Here is a 17164-nt window from a genome sequence, read left to right on the forward strand (position 1 = left end):
AATTACAGCTTCCCCGTTGACTTCCCATGCCAAGGGAACATTTTCTTCACCTTTCCAGCCTAAGTTTCGTAATTTAAAAAATGAGGCTGATGTCTTCCCTAGGGAGCTGTTTGAGGGTTCAATAAGATGATACTTATAAATGTGCCTAGCTCAGTCCCCCAGCCCCACAGGAGGCAGCCAGCTAATGTTCCTCACCCAGAACCTGGATGTTCATGTCCAGTTGTGTCCTTTCCTTCTGTTTCAGTGATAGTTTTTCACCATGCATCGGAAGAAAGTGGATAACCGAATCCGGATCCTCATTGAGAATGGGGTAGCTGAGCGGCAGAGGTCTCTCTTTGTTGTGGTCGGAGATCGAGGAAAGGATCAGGTAAGGCCTGGTAAATGCTTCCTGACTTACTTTGTATCCTGTCCCAAAGAGTCAGCATGTTACAGACACTCGGGGGTTTCACACATAATGACTGGTTTTCTTTAAGTGAAATGCCTAGTGGGATCATTCCTTTACTTATTGGAAGTGATAAATACTCAATATTTAGAATTATTAACAGACAGGTTAACAGCTTTTGATATGTGGGGTGGTGGACTGAGCACAAGGGTAAGTGTATGTGAGCTGGCTTCTAGTCCCCGCCTGGGCACTGCTGGCCTTGTGGTTTCGGGCCTGGCTGTCCCGGAGGTCTCTTTTGGTCCTGAGATGCTATGGCTTTTTTCTTTGGCAGGTGGTCATACTCCATCACATGTTGTCCAGAGCAACTGTGAAGGCTCGGCCTTCTGTGCTGTGGTGTTATAAGAAAGAGCTGGGGTTTAGCAGGTAAGCCGTGCCCTTTGAGCGTCCCATCCCACTTCCCATCCCTGCTCGTTAGTTAAATGTTAGGAAATGATTCTTTGGCATGGTTTTTCAGGGATTCTTAGTGAAGGTGCTATCTCTGAGGACACTCCCAGTAGAGAAAAATAATAGAGCTGATGCCCTTTCTTCATTCCTGACAATACATTTCAGATCCTTTTCATGCTCTTTTAAGTCCCCAGCCCAATTCCTTGCTTTCTGCACACGAGTTTTCTTCTTAGTTTTCTCAGCTGATCAAGCCCCTCTAATAACGCAGTTTCCTTCAGTTGCTCTTGGAAGTTACCAACGACCTGATGCCTAATGCAACAACTTTTCCCCCTCTTTCTCCTTTTTTTTTAGAGCTCTTCCTCTAGTAGTCCACTGCTGTTTTTGACAATTGGCTGTTCTTATTTTTTGAAGTTGTGGACTTAAGACTTCTTATATAGTAAAGAGCAGACCTCCAATACAAACACACTTAGGCACAAGGGGAATTTACTGAAGTACAGTTGACTCTGAAACAATGTGGATTAGAACTGCAGGGCTCCACTTATACCCGAATGTTTTTCAGTAGTAAATACTACAGTACTACGTGGTCCGTGGTTGGTTGAATCCTCTCATGTGGAGGAGCTGCGGTTACGGAGGGGCCAACTCTTAAGTTAGACGCAGGTTAACCCCCAGGTTTTTCAAGGGTCAGCAGTATACGGGCTACCTCCTGAAGCCTACGGGGATGAGATTTCAGCTCTTCCGCGGGGGTGGTATAGAGCCGCAGTGCTTACGCTCCAGTCCTTGCTCAGTCTCTCATCTCTGCGTGTCTGCTCTGTTCTTTTCCCACTTCAAGGCAGCTTTCTGCCTTCTATGGTTCCCATCGCAGAAACACCGCTTGAGTTTTACGTGGTTTGGGTCCAACGACACAGAAATCAGTCTTCCTCCCAAATTCTTTTGGAAAGACATCCACCCCTGGGCCAGAGGAGGTGGGGTGGGTCACCTAGTAGGAACCTGGCAATTCTGCCTACGACTGTGTGTGTGGAGGAGTTTGGGGTGTGGGGTGCTGTTCCTTGGCAGATAAACCATTATAAGGTCACCTCGGAAATGCTCTCCTTTCTTTGCTACTGTGACACTCAGACCACCTTCCTGAGCTCTTCTCTCTCCCCGAGCTCATCTCCTTCCCTAAACCCAGCTCACCTGTGTGGTTCTGTCCTTGGGCCTCTTCTCCCTCCTTTATCCCTCAATATATGTGTCTCTGGGGTAGACTCTGCTGTGGGGAAACCCCCTGCGAAATTGGGCAGTTTACAGTGTTTTGGGCAGATTTGCCTTTCAAACTTAACCCACCTGCTTTCACTTTTAAAAATCTCTTCTGTGCCTCTTACAGCTCTCCTACCCCTGTCTTGAGCATTAGGTTAAGGCTGATGCTAAGTCATGGGCTGAGGAAGTGGGGCCCCAGGGGGAAGGCCTTGGCTCTACTATTCAGTTAGAGAACTATGATAAAATTTTGGTTTGCTGTAACCCTTGATTCTGGAGTTTTCTTGTTCTCTCCTTTCTCTAAAAGAAAGAGTTAATTGACAGTTAGGTATTCAGAGTTTTTTAAGACAAAAGAAAAGTTCAGGGATTTCTGGGAGATGTCCAGATTCCGTTCCAACCCTTATATCCTCTATCAGTATTGTCTTAGATTAGAGCTGCCCTTGAGGACTTGATCCCACCATCTGGGAAGGAAGTGGATGAATTCATTTAGGAAAAATGAATAAAGTAACCCGCCATCACAGTGCCTCTCCCAGGTTCTCTGGGAAGCGGTGCTGTGTGGTTGAAGCATTGGCTTGAGACTGAGGTAGTGAGGCCACTAAGGTTTGCTTTCAGGCTCTGGCTGAACGTGAGGTTTAGGGACTCCCATTACCCTTTTTGTAAAGTGAAGTATCAAAACGGCAGGGTTCTCACACAGACTTACACTGTCTCCCTCCGAAGCCCGTCTGCTCTAACGCCTCTTTCGTTTCCTGCAGCTTTAAAGTGAGGGGATGAGCACTACGATTTCCAAGTTCCCTTCTAGCTCTGAGGGTCTAAGTGGGTGATCGTTGAGCCTGTCCCCTGCTCCCAACTCTAGCCTCTCTGGTTAACTGGCTTTCATGGGATGGGGGGTGATTGCAGTCATCGGAAGAAAAGAATGCGACAGCTGCAGAAAAAAATAAAGAGCGGGACGCTGAACATAAAGCAAGATGACCCCTTTGAACTCTTCGTAGCTGCCACAAACATTCGCTACTGCTACTACAATGAGACCCACAAGATCCTGGGCAATACGTTTGGCATGTGTGTTCTCCAGGTGGGTGACTTGCCCCAGCCCGTGACTGGAGTCAGAGTGCTAGGGAGTGCCTGGGCTGCCTGGTCACCCGCAAGGACAGGTGTACAGAGAGGAGAGGAGTCACGTGTACTCCCTCCCCCAGAGCTTCCTTCGTGGAGGCCTTGGCCACTTTCCACAGGAACTTGATAACTCACCAACAGAAAAAGAGCATTTTCTACCAAAAGCAGCACTGGTCTAGAGATACCCAAACTGGCAGTGGCGCTCCATCACAACTGGGTCTAACCAGCTTGGTAAAGCACTGAACTTTGAGTGACCCTAGGACCCCAGATCCCTATTAGAACTAACTGAAGACTTTTGTGACCAGAGAGCAGTGGGACTTGTTTTAACTAACTAGGTACAGACCCGAGTACTCGGACGTCCTATCCAGAGTGCTTGACTGAATGACAGGGTCACCGCCCTTCTAGTCCTTAAAGTCTCCTAGCTTTCCCCGCCTCAGAGAAGTAGCTGGTGAGTTTCTTCACTGGTATGTATTTTCTCTTGCCAGGCAAGTTAATAGATTAAGTTTCACATTTTTCTTTGTTTTGAGCTCTCGTGGTCTTTGTTTTGTTCTTTGATTCTTTGGCACCTGTGACTCCATCCGCCTCCCCCCCCCCCCACCACACCCACCAAAGAAAACATTTAAGCACAAATCCTCACATTTAAGCACAGGTTCCCACAGTTTGATATGTATTTATTATATGCATGCACTACTATGATTACGTGCATCATAAAACATACCTTATAAAATATAAATTAAGAAATGAGGTGGGAAATTTTGAATAGAACTTCTAGTTTTTCCTTTCTGCATTCCAGTGGGCTGTCCATACACTGCTGGCTTACATCCCACCTTGGAGGCTGAAAAGAGCGTTTTGCCTGTTCTCACCCCATCACTGACTGGTAGGGAGCTGCTTTTGCTCACCAGTTACCAGGCGAAGTGATGGTGGCTCCTTTAGGCAGCGGCTCCCCCATGTGGTGAAGTTGAGTTTTGTCAGACAGTTTCCATCTATGAACAGAGCAGAAAATGAGTGTGAGGTATTTCTGAAATTCAAGTGTGAATCAATGCAGATTGGAGGACTTCTTTCCAAATAAGATTTTATGAGGGATTACGGGAAACACTTTGACATGTAAAACCGGGTATACCTCTTCTCCAGGGCTGGGCTCTCTTCTGTGTCCCCTAAGTAAGGGACTGTGTGTGTGTGCGCGTGTGTGTGTGTCCTGGTGAGTCAGGTAGGGGGTATGGTCTTGAGTTTTACTCTGAAGCCCTCCTTGTACCTTATCGCCTGGCCCCTGGTTAAGCTTCCCAGCGGGTGCTCTTTGCAGCCAGTTCTAAGGTTTCCTTTTTCCAGGATTTTGAAGCTTTGACTCCAAACTTGCTGGCCAGGACTGTAGAAACAGTGGAAGGTGGTGGGTTGGTGGTTATCCTCCTACGGACCATGAACTCACTCAAGCAGTTGTACACGATGACCATGGTAAGTGTCTGTTTTTGTCTTTAACTTGATTGTGGCGGTTCAAATCAATCTGTGTTTTTGCTGCTTTCTTTTAAGAACTCCTGCTGAGCAACTCCAGTGAGCGGTCAGTATAATTTCTAGGCTGGGAGCTCTTTGACTGGAGCTAATGAGGAAGTTTCTGCAGAGAAGCCTCAGCGGCCCTGGGTGTGCTTAGGAATCTGTGAATTTTGCCTTTGCTTTCAGGCATTTGCAGATTCTACACCAGTGAGATTCGGACATGATGCAGCTGTTGTGTAGTTAAATTTCTAAAACAGTATTCCACAGAGAGCCACGCCAGTGCCTACATTTGTGTGCTACAAGAAGGGGACCACGCACAGGCGTCCTCACCTGCCCTCACCCTAATGGGTCGTGGAGGGGCATTGCCATCCCGCTCCCGGACTGGCAGAAACTTTGACTCCAGGGGGTGGGGGGGGTATGTTTTTTCTCCCCAGGCTGAGGGAGTGGCCGGAAGTGTTTCCCTGGACGCAGAGCTGGCTCTGCCACGTGGGTGTGCTGAGCCGCAGGCTTGCGGAGTCATTCATTGTCCATTGCCAGCTGCTCGGCAACTGTTAGGCTTGGCCTCAGGGTTTCACGAGCTGCGTTCGCCTGGTGAAGTGGACTTCCATCAGATCTCAGAGCCTGCTTCCTGTCGCCCCACCCCCCACCCCCTCGCCTCACCCCAGCCCCTCCGGCCTCCTCGGAGGTCTTCAGGTGCGCCCTCTCCTCTCAGCACACTCTCGCCTGAGGGCCTTCGCGCTGTTCCCACGGAGTGTCTGCTGGCTCACTGCGTTCCAGTCCCTGCCCAGATACCACTTCCTCAGTGCGGCCTCTCTCACACCCTGTGTAGAATATGTGGTTGGCCTGTCACTCCTCAACCTGTTTTGTTTTGCTTCAAAGCATGGTACAGCCACCTCAAGTTAGACATTTATTTGTTTACTGTCTGGCTTCCTGTGCCAGTCTCCAAACTTTATGGGAGCAGGGACTTTGTTTTCCTCCCTGGTATATTCCTTGATCCTGGAAGGGTGCCTGGCCTTTAGTAAGCCCTCCTGAAATATCTGCGAACGAGCGAATGTCTGTGCCCACGTCACTTTGTTTGTTCTTCCTCCCTCTCTTACTTGGCTGCCTGCTTACCACCTCAGAGGGCCTTCCCTCTCTACCCTATATAAGTTGCCCCTCCCCACCCCCCCCATTGGCTGTCACTGCATCCTGTTTCTCATTCAAAGCATTTGCCAAAATTTGTATCTATTTACTTGTTTGTCTCCGTCCAACCATTTGACTATAAGCTTCAGGAGAATAGGTTTCATGCTTTACTAAACACCGGTGTGTACCCAGCTTGTCTGGCGTTGGCATGTGCATTTTATTGAACGAGTGAATATGTTTTGTGCTGCTGGATAAAATGTGGGAACAGTCAAAGGTGAGGTGAGGGGACATTTGTTGTGATAAGAAACATTGCATTTAGTGTCTGAGTCCAGCTACAGCAGATCGCATCCGGCCAGTTTCGCATGGCAGGTTAGGTAGGAGTAGATTTTGTTTCTAGCAGCATCACTGGTGCCTCTTTTACCCCAGGGTTGTTTGCTGGAACTTCTTCACACTTGGACGCTGAACCTCAGCGCTATCTGGGTGCCTCTGTTAATGGATGTTGTCTCTTTTAGGACGTGCATTCAAGATACAGGACGGAGGCCCATCAGGATGTGGTGGGAAGATTTAATGAGAGGTAGGTCTGGAGCACATTTCTCACTTCCTCAACTGTGGGAGGCACAGTGGGAGGAACATTTTCATCTTGGGCCCAACTGAAAGCTGTGCTCTGTCTCAGGGAAGGTAGTACAGGAGCCCCAAATGGTGAAATTCCCAACAGCAGCGGTAGTTGTGCAGCTAACTGAAAGCAATAAAAGTGAGTGGAAGGCTGGGGCCTGGATTCTGTCTTGCTTCTGGCCCTTACCAAGTCTCTCTCCCGCTCTGGCTTTTAGCCTACGCATCTGTCAAAGGGGTGATTTGTCTGGACCACTCTTCCCAAATGTGTTTCACAGAACACTGATGTTTAAGAGGGACCTTATGACAAAAGGGTTCTCTGGTCCAATATGTCTGGGAAATGCTGATATGGTTTTTCCTTTGTGAGGATTCACGTGAGCCTGTTGTAGCTTCTGAAAAGTCTCACAGCACCAGGGACCCCAATTTATTTGACCACAGAGCCCTTTTTAGGGAACGCCAGTTAGCAACACGTGAAACGCCTTAAGAAGAAAGAAGCCATGTCGTAGGTCAGTGGTTCTCAACCGGAGCAGTTTTGCCCCTGGGGAGACTTGGCAGTGTCTGGAGACGCTTTGATGGTCGTGACCTGGGGTGAGGGCGGGAGGCTGGAGGCAGTAGAGGCCAAGGGTGCTCGCTGAACGGCTTAAAAGGCACTGAAAAGCCCCTCCAACAAAGAATTATCTGGTCCAGAATCTCAGTAGTGCTGAGGTTTAGGAATCCTGGCCTGGGTGAACTGTGCGACCTAATTTCAATCGCCTCTGAGGCTGCTCAGTAGGAGTGGGCCTGGAGGTCGCCCAGCGCTACCGGCTGGAAGGGAAGCCTGTGAAAGTAGTGCGGGAGGCCCTTTTCTTGCAGTTGTGGGAGAAGCTTGGATTTTATAGCCAAACACATGTTTTGCTACACGCAAAAATGTTTGTATTATAGTGCTAGAGGGAGCTTTCCCCTCCACCCTTTCCTTTATTTTCTCCTCCTTGTGGCAGAAGGTCAGTCCATTTGTGTATGCGTTTGTTTCCCTGTGTGGCTGGTGAGCACATGTGGGGTGGCTTTGGCGTTCCCCATTCAAGGAGACACCTAGTGCTAACGGGTGAGCCTGGGAGGATGGGGGAAGGGCCGGGGCACCCTGGAGCAGCGGGCTTCTGCACAGTAGGAGCCCTCGTAATCAGTCTCTTGAGGGAGTTCCCCGTTTGCTTGTTTGCTCTATAAAGCATGTTCGGGCCTCGTAAAGGAGGCTGGGAATCATCCGGCACTGCCCTCCAGATGATGGTGTTGGCTTTCTCCAGCTTTCTTAGAGACGTGGGGCTAGATGATTTTCCTGAAGAAAAGCCCTTCCCTTGTTGTGCAGACATTGCCCTCAGCACCTCACGACTGTGGTTTTGTTCCTCAGGTTTATTCTTTCTCTGGCCTCGTGTAAGAAGTGTCTTGCCATCGATGACCAGCTCAACATCCTGCCCATCTCCTCCCATGCCGCCAGCATTGAGGCCCTACCTCCCCAGACCCCGGTGAGCTGCCGGGGGCCGGGAACATGGGGCAGGCTCCGTTTTCTGTGCTGGCTCTCCCGGCATGGCGGCAAACCTTCTCCTCCTCTCCTCTCTGGTAGGAGGAGAGTCTTGGGCCTTCTGATCTGGAGCTGAAGGAGCTGAAGGAGAGCTTGCAGGACACCCAGCCTGTGGGCGTGTTGGTGGACTGCTGCAAGACCCTAGACCAGGTGAGCGTGTGTTCGGAACATCCCCAGCCCAGTCTGCACGGCGCGGAGGGGAGAGACAGCAGGCGGAGAGTGACAGACGCCAAGTTAGAACAAGGCTTGGCTCCTCCGTGGGCGAGGGCCCTTTTCTGTTGCTCACACTCAGGCACGCAGCAACAGCATGTATTCACGACAGGGGTCCAGGATGAGCTCCCCCTTCCCCACGTTAACAGTTCAGGGAGCTGGGGGTTGAGGGGAGATGGGTTACATTTATGGAGGAACGCCACAGGCACAGGGTGATGGACCTGTGTCCTTTCATTTTCATTAAGTTTTTTTTTTTTTTAATTAATTTATTTATTTTTGGCTGCGTTGGGTCTTTGCTGTCGCGCGCGCGGGCTTTCTCTAGTTGCGGCGAGCGGGGGCTACTCTTCGTTGCAGTGCGCAGGCTTCTCACTGCGGTGGCTTCTCTTGTTGTAGAACACGGCCTCTAGGCTCACGGGCTTCAGTACTTGTGGCTCGCGGGCTCTAGAGCACAGGCTCAGTAGTTGTGGCACACGGGCTTAGTTGCTCCGTGGCATGTGGGATCTTCCCGGACCAGGGCTCGAACCCGTGTCCCCTGCATTGGCAGGTGGATTCTTAACCACTGTACCACCAGGGAAGCCCCCATTTTCATTAAGTTTTGATGACATAAAGGATTTTGCTTATGCCTTGTTCGTAAGTGAGGAGAGCTGGAGGCTCCAGTGTGAGGGCTGATGAGGGCCCTGTGGTGAGGGTCCTCTGTGTACCTGATCTCTGGGTACAGACAGCAGGCTGGGTGGGAGCTGCCAGGATGCATTTCTGTGCTCCCTGAAGTGGCCAGGGCCGGTAAACTTGGCTTCTCCGGTGGTTCCTGGGCGGTGATGGGAGCTGAATGCATGTGGCCCAGAGGCCTGCAAGCTGTCGGGTGTGTTCAGGGTTCTGGTCCAGCCTGAGCCAGCCAAGCAGCACAGGCCTCTCTCAGCACTGGGCTTTTCCCTCCTGATGGAAAACAGCTGCAGTGATGCCGCCCACTTGGGGCTGAGTCCCAGTAGGGTCGTTTCCCTTTCCATGCTGGAAGCAGAATCACCAACCGCGCAGCTCTCTCTGCAGCACAGGCTGCAGGCTCTGGGTTGCTTTCAACCACTTCCTGGTAACTTCTTTATCACCAGAGAGAGGGAGTGAGAGAGAGGATGGGGAAAGGGCAGAAGAGGGAGAAACTATAATACAATAGGATTGTTGTAAGAAAATAAATGACCCATGGCAAAATAATTTAAAAAATCAGTAAGTAGGAAAGTGTGCATTAAAAATGGAAAGTGGTGTTTCTCCTTGGCTGTCCTGCTCTGCAGAGACAGCTGCTGTTAATGGTTTATTGTGTGTCCTTTTGGATCTTTTTCTGTGCATATAAATGGGTATTTTTAAAGTGTGCAAAGGGAAGGTGGTCCCCATTAGACATGTGGCTTGATTCCAGCTTTTTTGCTATTATAAGTAATGCTGTTAGGACACTCTTACAGATACATTTGTGGGCACTGTCTCTAGGCTAATTTAACAGGAGAATTGCCGGGGTAGAGTATGTGTGCATTAAAACGGGTGTCATGCCAGGTTATGGAACCTGCACTGTGTATGAAAAGGCCTTTTTCTCTGCAGTCTTGCCAACACTGGGTACTGTTAAATTCGTATGTCTTTATGAATCTGATATGGGAACGTAGGATCATTGTTTCAATTTGTTGTTACTTTAGTTATGAGAGAAGCAGGCACTGTTTTCATATAATTACTGGTTGTTTTGTTTGTTTTTATAAACCACTCTGCTTTTTTGTATTGGTTTTTCATTTTAGAATATTATTTTAGAGTGCATTTTTAGTCCAGATTTCATACCCTTTTATTATGTTTGTGGATTTTGCCACTTATGTTTTATCAGAGTTCTTCACTTTTCTACTCTAAAGCAAACAGCAAGAGGATAAAATACAGTGTTCAGCCAAGGCCAAGTTAAGGCGAGTAGGACCTGGATCCCCTCTGAGTGTTTCCATCTGGAGAGACTCTGGCTTCCTGAAGCCCCTCCCCTTCCTTCCCTTCCTTCCGCCTGGGACTGCGTCTTATCAGTATCTTCTGAGTGTCCATGCCCAGTCATGTAAGGCAGCTTCTTCAGGACCAGGCAGGCCAGGCTGGACCATCCAGCCTTCTTCCCAGTCTCAGTGGCCTGTTCCCCCGTGGGGAGCAGAGGCTGGCCCCTGAGTAGTGTTGTGGTCCCTCTTCTCATTAAGTGCCACTGACACTCCTCTAGGCAGAGGCTCAGCAGTAAACAAGAGGGACACACCTGCTTTATGGGGCTTACATTCTGGTGGGATGAGGAAGACGGGGAATCAAGGAAATAAGCAAACCACGTATTATAGTAGAAGGTGCTGCGTAGGTGGGGAAACATGAAGAGCAGCGAGGAGGGATGGGGAGTGCCAGGAGGAGGGAGGGGTGCTGCGGGTCTCCGTGTCGTGGTCAGAGGGGGCCTGGTTGAGCAGGTGCCCTTTGCGTGGGCTTGAAGGAGTTGAGAAAACGAGCCACGTGGCTCTCTGCAGGGAGAGTACTCCCGGCGGAGGGTCACCAGGTACACAGGCCTAAGGTAGGTTCTCCTGGTGCGCTCGGGGACTCACAAGGAGGCTGAGTGGGCTGAAGCAGAGCGAGTGGGTGAGGGTAGGAGGAGACGACAGAGGTCAGACCGTGCAGGCCATGCAGGCCCCTGGGAGGGCTTGGCACTTATTCTGTTAGCAGTGGGGGCCAGCAGAGAGTTTTATGCTTATGGTCTCCGCACAGCTGTCAGAGGGATCCCCAGGCTTGCTTTATTTATTTAATCCCAGTTATCATGTTTTTTCTTTTTTAAAAAAAATTTATTTATTTATTTATTTATTTATTTATGGCTGTGTTGTGTCCTCGTTTCTGTGCGAGGGCTTTCTCTAGTTGCGGCAAGCGGGGGCCACTCTTCATCGCGGTGCGCGGGCCTCTCACTATCGCGGCCTCTCTTGTTGCGGAGCACAGGCTCCAGACGCGCAGGCTCAGTAGCTGTGGCTCACGGGCCCAGTTGCTCCGTGGCACGTGGGATCTTCCCAGACCAGGGCTTGAACCCGTGTCCCCTGCATTGACAGGCGGATTCTCAACCACTGCGCCACCAGGGAAGCCCTCATGTTTTTTCTTTTTAAACAAATACACAAATTATTTATCCAATTGACGGAATTCTTGTGCTTCTGGAAGCCAGCCTTAATTTTAACAGGATCGCCTTGTGCTGTGTTGAGTCTAGGTTGTAGGGGAACGAAGGTGGGAGCAGGACTGATTAGGAGGCTCCTGTAATAATGGCGGCGGGACAGGGTGGTGGCTTTGACCAGAGTGGTGGAGGAGGAGGATGGTGAGGAATGTAGAATTTTTACGTTTTGAAGGACGTATGGACAGGATTTGCTGATGAATCAGGTATGGGAGAAAATGGAGAAGATTTTTGGCCTAAACAATTGGACAGTTAGCTGAGCTGGGGAAGATCGTAGATGGGGGAGGATTGGGGGGGATGTTAGGTGTTCAGTGTGAGATTCTATTAGATGTACAGGTGGAAGGCAGAGCAGGGGCAGTTGCGTGTATAGAAGAGTCTGGTGTGCGGGGAAGAGGTCTGGATGGAGGTGTGAACTTGGGGGTTATCAGCACCTAGTTGGTGTTTAAAGCCTTGAGACCCAGACGAGACGATTAAGGGAGTGAGAGTCCAGGTGCTGGGCCTTGCTTTCTGGCCAGTAAGAACTCCCCTGCAGCCCCTCCGCCCCCGAGTTAGCCTAGGCATCAGCCTGAATTCTCCGCGGCGATGGTGGTAGATGGCTGGACCTTGGCCTTTCTCAAAGCTCACCTAATATGTTTCTCTTTCCACAGGCCAAAGCTGTCTTGAAATTCATTGAGGGGATCTCGGAAAAGACCCTGAGGAGTACTGTTGTGCTCACAGCTGCCCGAGGAAGGGGAAAATCTGCAGCCCTGGGATTGGCTATTGCTGGGGCGGTGGCTTTTGGGTAAGGGGGTCCCCATGTTTAGGCACTGTGAGCTCTGAGGGAGCAGTGTGCAGGAGTAAGGGGTCAGGGGACAGGGAAGCTGGGTCTCCTGGGTCTGAGCGGGCTCCTGTGTGATTTCTCTAGATCTTGGGTTCCTGTCTAGAAAGAGCAATGCTGTTTCCCCCAAACCCCCAAAGGTGCACATATATGTGTGCATGCACACACAGACACACACCAGGGCCAACTCACTATTTAGAGTTGAACAAACACACAAGAGCAAAGAAATGGGGGTAAGAAACTTAAAAACTCTCAGGAGATGAGCATGTATATGACCAGCTCTGCTGACTTAGAAAAGTACAAGTTTGACGTTTTAATGATTTTGATCAGTAGAAGATCTTGTTTGCTTCTGAGGAGCTGCCTTTGAGTGTGACGTTCCTTTGCATTCTTTTGTCCTGGGCGGAAGACTTCTGCAACTGCCAGGAGAGCATGCACTTCCAGCCTCACAGACATAAAGGATGGACCTAGAATTTACCATGTCCTATATGCATTATCTTCCTTGGTGCTCCTAATTAACAATGTTAGCGTTTCATAGATGGATAAACCCAGGCTCAGGGAGTTTCAGTGGCTCACCCAAGACCCCCCGCCAAGTCAGTGCTGCTAGTGCTGGGGCTGAACTCGGCTCCTGACTCCTAGTCCTTTGTTTCTCTTGCTGCTCCAGCAGTACCACTCAGCCCCGCCACCATTAGCGTCCTTTACATTGAACAAGGATCCCTCAGAGGTTAACTGTGGCCTTAGCCTGAGCGCAGCTGAGCACTTTGGCTTCACGGTTTGAAACCCTCGCAGCACAGCTAGTGATGAGAGTGAAGCCCTCTCTCGTCCCAGGGCGCAGGACTGGGGAGCCGCGTGCCGGCCCTGGCGCTGAGGGAGCGGTCCCCACAGTGCCCTCAGCAGGGTGCTTTCACAGATGCTGGTAGCTGATTGCTGGGATGTGCTGCCTTCAAACTGGTAATGCGTTTTCATTAGGTTGGGAGGAAGAATACCCTCAGGTCTGGAGTTGCTTTACTTTTCCTCCCCAAAACATGTGTCCTGATTTTTTTTCTGCCACCGTCTCTGGTTATCCCCTGTGTAACAGGGGCAAACAAAAATGTTTTCTTTTTTTAAGTTCTCTAAACATTTCTTAGATTTCCTAATTACTTTAAAAAAAAAAAAATCCTCCTTTTGTTCAACAGGTACTCCAATATCTTTGTTACCTCTCCGAGCCCGGATAACCTCCACACTCTGTTTGAATTTGTATTTAAAGGATTTGATGCTCTGCAGTATCAGGTAGGAAATTAGGATAAGAGCTTATTTTGATTCCATGCTGAGTATAAATCCAGGTGAAGTCTTTAGAATGCAAACTTTCTTAATATTTAGTTTCTAAAGCCTGTTTCTGACGTTTGGCATTGGTTTGGCTCTTTCCCTATTAGGAGCATCTGGATTATGAGATCATTCAGTCTCTAAATCCTGAATTTAACAAAGCAGTGATCAGAGTGAACATATTCCGGGAACACAGACAGACCATTCAGGTGAGGCTTGTTCTAAAACCCTGCCACGTGGGGCCAGTGTCCTGCTGTATATAAATGCTCTAAGACGTCTCCTTTTATAGTTGTTTTATGTGCTGTGTAATTGCATATCTTTTAGACAGCATTGTTGTTTTACGGTAAACGTGTTCCAGATTTTCAGCCTCTTCTAAAGAAAAACATTCAAGCAGACTACCAAGTGTATGTAGCCAGATGGGAAAGTTGTAGTTTTGTCCCTTGAAAATTGAGTGAGTAGGATTGTAAGTATGCTAATCAGCTAAGAGAAATAAAATCATTTTTTCCGACATCATTTCTAATTTTGCTTAGTTACAGCAGGTTTTGAAATGATGCATCTGTAGCGAGGACAATAACCTCACCATTTAAAAGAAGAAAAGTTCTTCGTAAAATGTACTCTGAATCTTTGTGGTTTAGCCAGTGGCCTATTTTCCTTTTTAAACAGTGTTTCCCCGAAAGCTCTGTGAATCTCCAGTGCTCTGTAAGCCTGAATGGTCTGTATTTGTCCAAAGGCTACAATTTTGTTAAATCATGACAGGCTTGCAGAAGGGATGGAGGCCCGTGGGCTCCTAATGGAGCAGGTTATTGATCACTTTTGGAGTTGGGTTGGGGTGGGAAGTGGGCCAGGTCAACTTGGCACTTTACGCCCTTGACCTTTATGCCTGTGAGGCATTTGTATATGTCTGTCAAGGAGGTATACCTTTTGTCAAGGATCCAGGTTATAAATAAGGTTCAGTGTTTGTGCCTTTTTCCCTCAAGGACCTTAATTTTTTTCTAGCTAGGTCTCTTTCTAGACTCTCTTCTTTCTGTGCGTTTCTTCCTACTTTGGCCTGGTTCTCTCAGCTGCGGGGAAGAAAGTCCAATGTTGGGGTAGGGCGGGGTGAGGGGCAGGCTGCAGGCCGTGAGAATACAGAGATCTGTTAAAACTCAAGAAAAATACACAAGCCAAAGAGGGAAAACCTTTCCGTGAAATGCCTGGCTCAGCCCTCGCCGCTCCTTGGATCTGTCATCAGAGACCTTCTCGTATTACCAGAGTCCTTTTGTCTCCAGACTGGAGTTGAAGTGCAGAAGAGGTGACCTGACTTTATGAGGCTACATTTGTGTCCCTTTGAGACCTCTTCTTTCTTGCTGGAAATTGCGATATAGAAGAGTATTAAATTAAAGTTGGCTGTGCCTCTCCAGGGGCCTGCTTTCTGCTGCTTTTATGAGGTGCTTGTTTAGTTTTTCTCTGTAAGGATCCAAGATGTGGGGCCCTACTGAGAACATGTATCCTGCTGTTGGAAATGAGTGGCGTCTCTGCCTCCTGACCCATCAGCTTCCAGCAAAGCAGTTAAAAAATCTCACCTGTAATGGAATACTTGAAAACTACAGGAAAGCACAGAGACCAATATAAGATAACACTCAAGTGCCCAGCACTCAGGCTTAAGAAATGCTGATGTTTTGCTGTTTGCTGTGTTTGTTTCATGTTTAAAAAGCCACTCATGTTTTTGTTTTAAAGATCTGAAACCTCACAGACACGGTTGAAGTCCCTCTTGCACCCTTCCCCATCCATTCCCTTCTGTCACTCCCCATACTGTGCTCTGAGATTGGTGTGTTTCCTTTCTTTTTCTTTTTTTTTTTTATAAATTTATTTATTTATTTTTGGCTGGGCTGGGTCTTCATCGCTGCACGCAGGCTTTCTCTAGTTGTGGCGAGCGGGCTTCCCATTGCAGTGCACGGGCTTCTCATTGCAGTGGCTTATCTTGTTGCGGAGCACAGACTCTAGGCGCGCGGGCTTCAGTAGTTGTGGCTCGCGGGCTCTGGGGCGCAGGCTCAGTAGTTGTGGCGCATGGGCTTAGTTGCTCCGCGGCATGTGGGATCTTCCTGGACCAGGGCTCGAACCCGTGTCCCCTGCATTGGCAGGCGGATTCTTAACCACTGTGCCACCAGGGAGGTCCCTGGTGTGTTTCATTTCAATTCATGCGTTTATATTTCACTACATAATTATGTATCCATAAATGGTAACATACTATACTTGCCTTTTTTCAGCTTGCCTTTTTTCACTCAACATTTGTTTTCAAGTTCGTCCAGACTGAAGCTTGTAGATCTGGTTGATTCATTTTTAAGCACTATATGAGCACATTACAGTTTATTTATATGTTTCTAGAATTGGAATTGTTGGGTCTTAGGGTATGCGTAGATTTCCATCTTTCTCGGATTTTGCGAAATTCTCCTTTAAGGTGTTTGTACATATTTACCTTCACCCCAGCACTTTCTTGAGTTTTTGTTTCCCCGCGTCCTCACGAACACTGGGTGTTTTACTGCTATTTAAGTTTTGCCTGTCTGCGTGTGAAGTGGGGGTCTCCTTGTTGTCTTCAGCATTGTGCTGATTACTAGTGAGGTTGAGTACCTTTGTTTATGTTAGTTGGCTATTCAGGTTTCCTCTCCTGTAAAAATACCTCTTCATAGACTTTTGCAAACTTTAAAAAGAGCAGGAACCCCTGTAGGAACTGAAAGGGTTGTTTATACGCACAAGGGTGCCAAGCTCATGGCAAGTTTGTGACATTAGATGGCCCAGCTAATAATATAAATAAGGATGTGTGAGCACTAAGAAGGTTATAAGTCTTAGAAGTGTCCCCACCAGTGCAGGGGGACCTGGGCTTTATATTGACGTTGTCAAAGCAGGACACACAGTACCCAGAGTGTAGGAGATGCTTGAGAAACCTGACATCCTCCCCTTTAGCCATTGCTGGGGCCAAGCTTGCCTCTGGCCCACTGGCCAGAGTGAGGCTGGGGAGAAGCCTGAGAAGGGAGAGAGGAGAGAAAGGGAGGCACCACCTATCACTCAGCCAGGTCCCAGGTAGGGCATTTTTACAGGTTTACCTAATTTTTTTCTCAAGCAGCCATCAGGTATTTCCTCCGTTTTCTGGAGAGGAATCTGAGGTGCTGAGATGAAGTGACCTGCCCAGGGCCACACAGTCAGTGGTCGACCTGTTTGGACCCAGGCGTCTGACTCTAAGCCCATCCCCGCTTTGCCCTGCCAGGGAAGAGCGAGAAGGAGGAACGAGAGAAAGAAGAAATGGGACAGGGGAGAGACAGTAAAGAGAGGCCTTTATGGTGACTCACTAGTGATCACAGCCATGGTATCAGGTGGCCAAGCTAATAATATAAATTTTTCTTTCCGGCAGTATATACATCCTGCAGATGCTGTGAAACTGGGCCAGGCTGAACTTGTTGTGATCGATGAAGCTGCTGCCATCCCCCTCCCCCTGGTGAAGAGCCTTCTGGGCCCCTACCTTGTGTTCATGGCATCCACCATCAACGGGTGAGGCACCTCGGGCAGGAGCCGTTGCTCCCATTGTAGGTTTTGCCAGTTAGATAGCATTTAACGAATGTGACCTGGGCCTGGGTGGGTAGGGCTGATTCCTGAAGTTTGAGTCTTTGGGGCTCTGCTGCACTCTCTCCTCGGCCTTCTCCTTGGCAGCTGGCCCCTTCATAGTAAACTATAGCTCACTTCTGGTCTGAGCTACGGCCC

At 48.9% G+C, this 17164-nt stretch overlaps 1 protein-coding gene across 1 annotated transcript in view; it reads left to right on the forward strand.

Moving 5' to 3' along the window:
• NAT10 (N-acetyltransferase 10) overlaps positions 1–17164 on the forward strand; it is a 39821-nt gene that overhangs the window by 2012 nt on the left and 20645 nt on the right. Inside the window, exons 2-12 of the mRNA XM_068556475.1 lie at positions 245–367; positions 714–805; positions 2954–3125; positions 4490–4612; positions 6283–6344; positions 7761–7875; positions 7974–8081; positions 11964–12097; positions 13306–13399; positions 13543–13641; positions 16818–16954. Of these exons, the coding sequence (XP_068412576.1) occupies positions 260–367; positions 714–805; positions 2954–3125; positions 4490–4612; positions 6283–6344; positions 7761–7875; positions 7974–8081; positions 11964–12097; positions 13306–13399; positions 13543–13641; positions 16818–16954 (1244 nt within the window). The 5' untranslated portion in view covers positions 245–259. The remainder of the gene's footprint in view (positions 1–244; positions 368–713; positions 806–2953; positions 3126–4489; positions 4613–6282; positions 6345–7760; positions 7876–7973; positions 8082–11963; positions 12098–13305; positions 13400–13542; positions 13642–16817; positions 16955–17164) is intronic.

This window comes from Eschrichtius robustus, chromosome 11 (assembly GCF_028021215.1).
Source record: "Eschrichtius robustus isolate mEscRob2 chromosome 11, mEscRob2.pri, whole genome shotgun sequence".
Classification (NCBI taxonomy): Eukaryota; Metazoa; Chordata; class Mammalia; order Artiodactyla; family Eschrichtiidae; genus Eschrichtius; species Eschrichtius robustus.